Source organism: Solanum dulcamara, chromosome 7, assembly GCF_947179165.1.
Source record: "Solanum dulcamara chromosome 7, daSolDulc1.2, whole genome shotgun sequence".
Lineage (NCBI taxonomy): Eukaryota > Viridiplantae > Streptophyta > Magnoliopsida > Solanales > Solanaceae > Solanum > Solanum dulcamara.
Genome location: NC_077243.1, coordinates 25,059,378 through 25,060,895, shown reverse-complemented (window position 1 = coordinate 25,060,895; position 1,518 = coordinate 25,059,378). Strand labels below are relative to the sequence as shown.

The 1,518-nt window shown below is 39.1% G+C and overlaps 1 protein-coding gene across 1 annotated transcript; it reads left to right on the top strand.

Moving 5' to 3' along the window:
• Window positions 1–295: 295 nt before the first annotated feature.
• Window positions 296–954, top strand: LOC129894636 (uncharacterized). Its single transcript, XM_055970313.1, has 2 exons — window positions 296–386; window positions 458–954. The coding sequence occupies exons 1-2, from the start codon at window positions 296–298 to the stop codon at window positions 952–954; spliced, it is 588 nt and encodes a 195-aa protein (XP_055826288.1).
• The last annotated feature ends 564 nt before the right edge of the window (window positions 955–1,518 follow it).

Genomic DNA, 1,518 nt, shown 5'->3' with positions numbered 1-1,518 from the left:
AAAAGGATCAAAATTGTGCATCTTCTCTTCTCTCGTCTTCTCTTCTTCTTCACTTTCTTTGCTTCTTCTGTTTTGGCTCTCTGAAAGCACTGATTGTGCCACTTTGTTCATGGTATCAGAGCTATATCACAGTGATTACTGTGTGAAGGTATCCGGATTTTCAGCTACAAGTCGAAGGCATATTTGCAAAATCGTCCAAGTTTTTTGAGATTGTTTTGTAGATCTGAGCTCCATTGAAGCTAAAATCTACGATCAACAGTGATTTCCGCAACAAAAGTCCAAAAGCTTGAAGAAAATGGCAGGTGAACCAACAACTGAGTCAGCTCAGAATCTAAATCAAAACCACTTTAATATTCAACGAGGCTCTGCAAGTAGCAACGGGCAAGGTATTGACTATAATCATCCCCTATTTCTTAGCCCTACGGATGTAAGTGGAATTAGTATTATATCATTCCAGCTGAGTGGTGTGGAAAATTATACTCTATGGAATCGGTCAATCAAACTAGCTCTGTTAGGAAGAAACAAGCTAGGTTTAGTGGATGGAACATGCAGGAAAAAATGTATACTGAAGAACCGTGGGGTCAATGGGAAAGGGTGAATGCTGTTGTCCTGTCATGGCTAATGAATGCAGTTTTGAAAAGCCTACTTAGTGGAATAGCATTTGCTTCAAATGCTCTGGATGTGTGGACTAATCTGGAAGAGAGGTTTGATAGAGTAGATGGATCACTAACCTACAGTTTGCACAAAGAAATTGCTACTCTACAGCAGGGGACTGCTTCTGTGGCTGTATACAACACAAAGCTAAAGGCCTTGTGGGATGAGTTTGAAGTTTTGGTGCCATCACCTTGCTGTAAATGTGAGAAATTCAGAGGATTTGTAGCTCATATGAACAGACAAAAGCTATATCAGTTCTTAATGGGACTAAATGATTCATATCACCAAGCTAGGAGTTAGATTCTTATGATAGATCTACTACCAACTATCAATCAGGCGTATGCTATGATAGCAGGAGATGAGAGTCAAAAATCTGTGGTTACAGGCATAAGTAACTTGGGTCTAAATTCTTCCATCCTGGAGTCAGCTGCTATGTACTCTAAAAATGAATCAGGTGCTAGTCAGAGATTCAAGAAAAATACTCACCTAATCTGTGACTTCTGTAAATGTAGAGGTCATACCAAGGAATTTTGTTATAAGGTAGTTGGTTATCCACCAGACTTTAAGTCCAAGAGAAAGATACAAAGTGCAAACACAGCCTACTCTGGTGCTCCTATCCTGTCTAATCAATCTCAGCAACCAGTGCAGGCTCATTTTTCTTATAGTTTGAACACCAATGTAAATGATCAATCAGTATGGGGAAAAAACATCACTTCACAGCACAACACAAAGTCAGTCTAAAGTGAAGCTTCTACATCCAATAATACTATCAGTCAAGCTGAAAAGGATGTCAAACAATTACTTTAGGGCTGCACATTCACAAAAGACCAGTATGATCATATCCTTAAAATGATGAGTCAACAA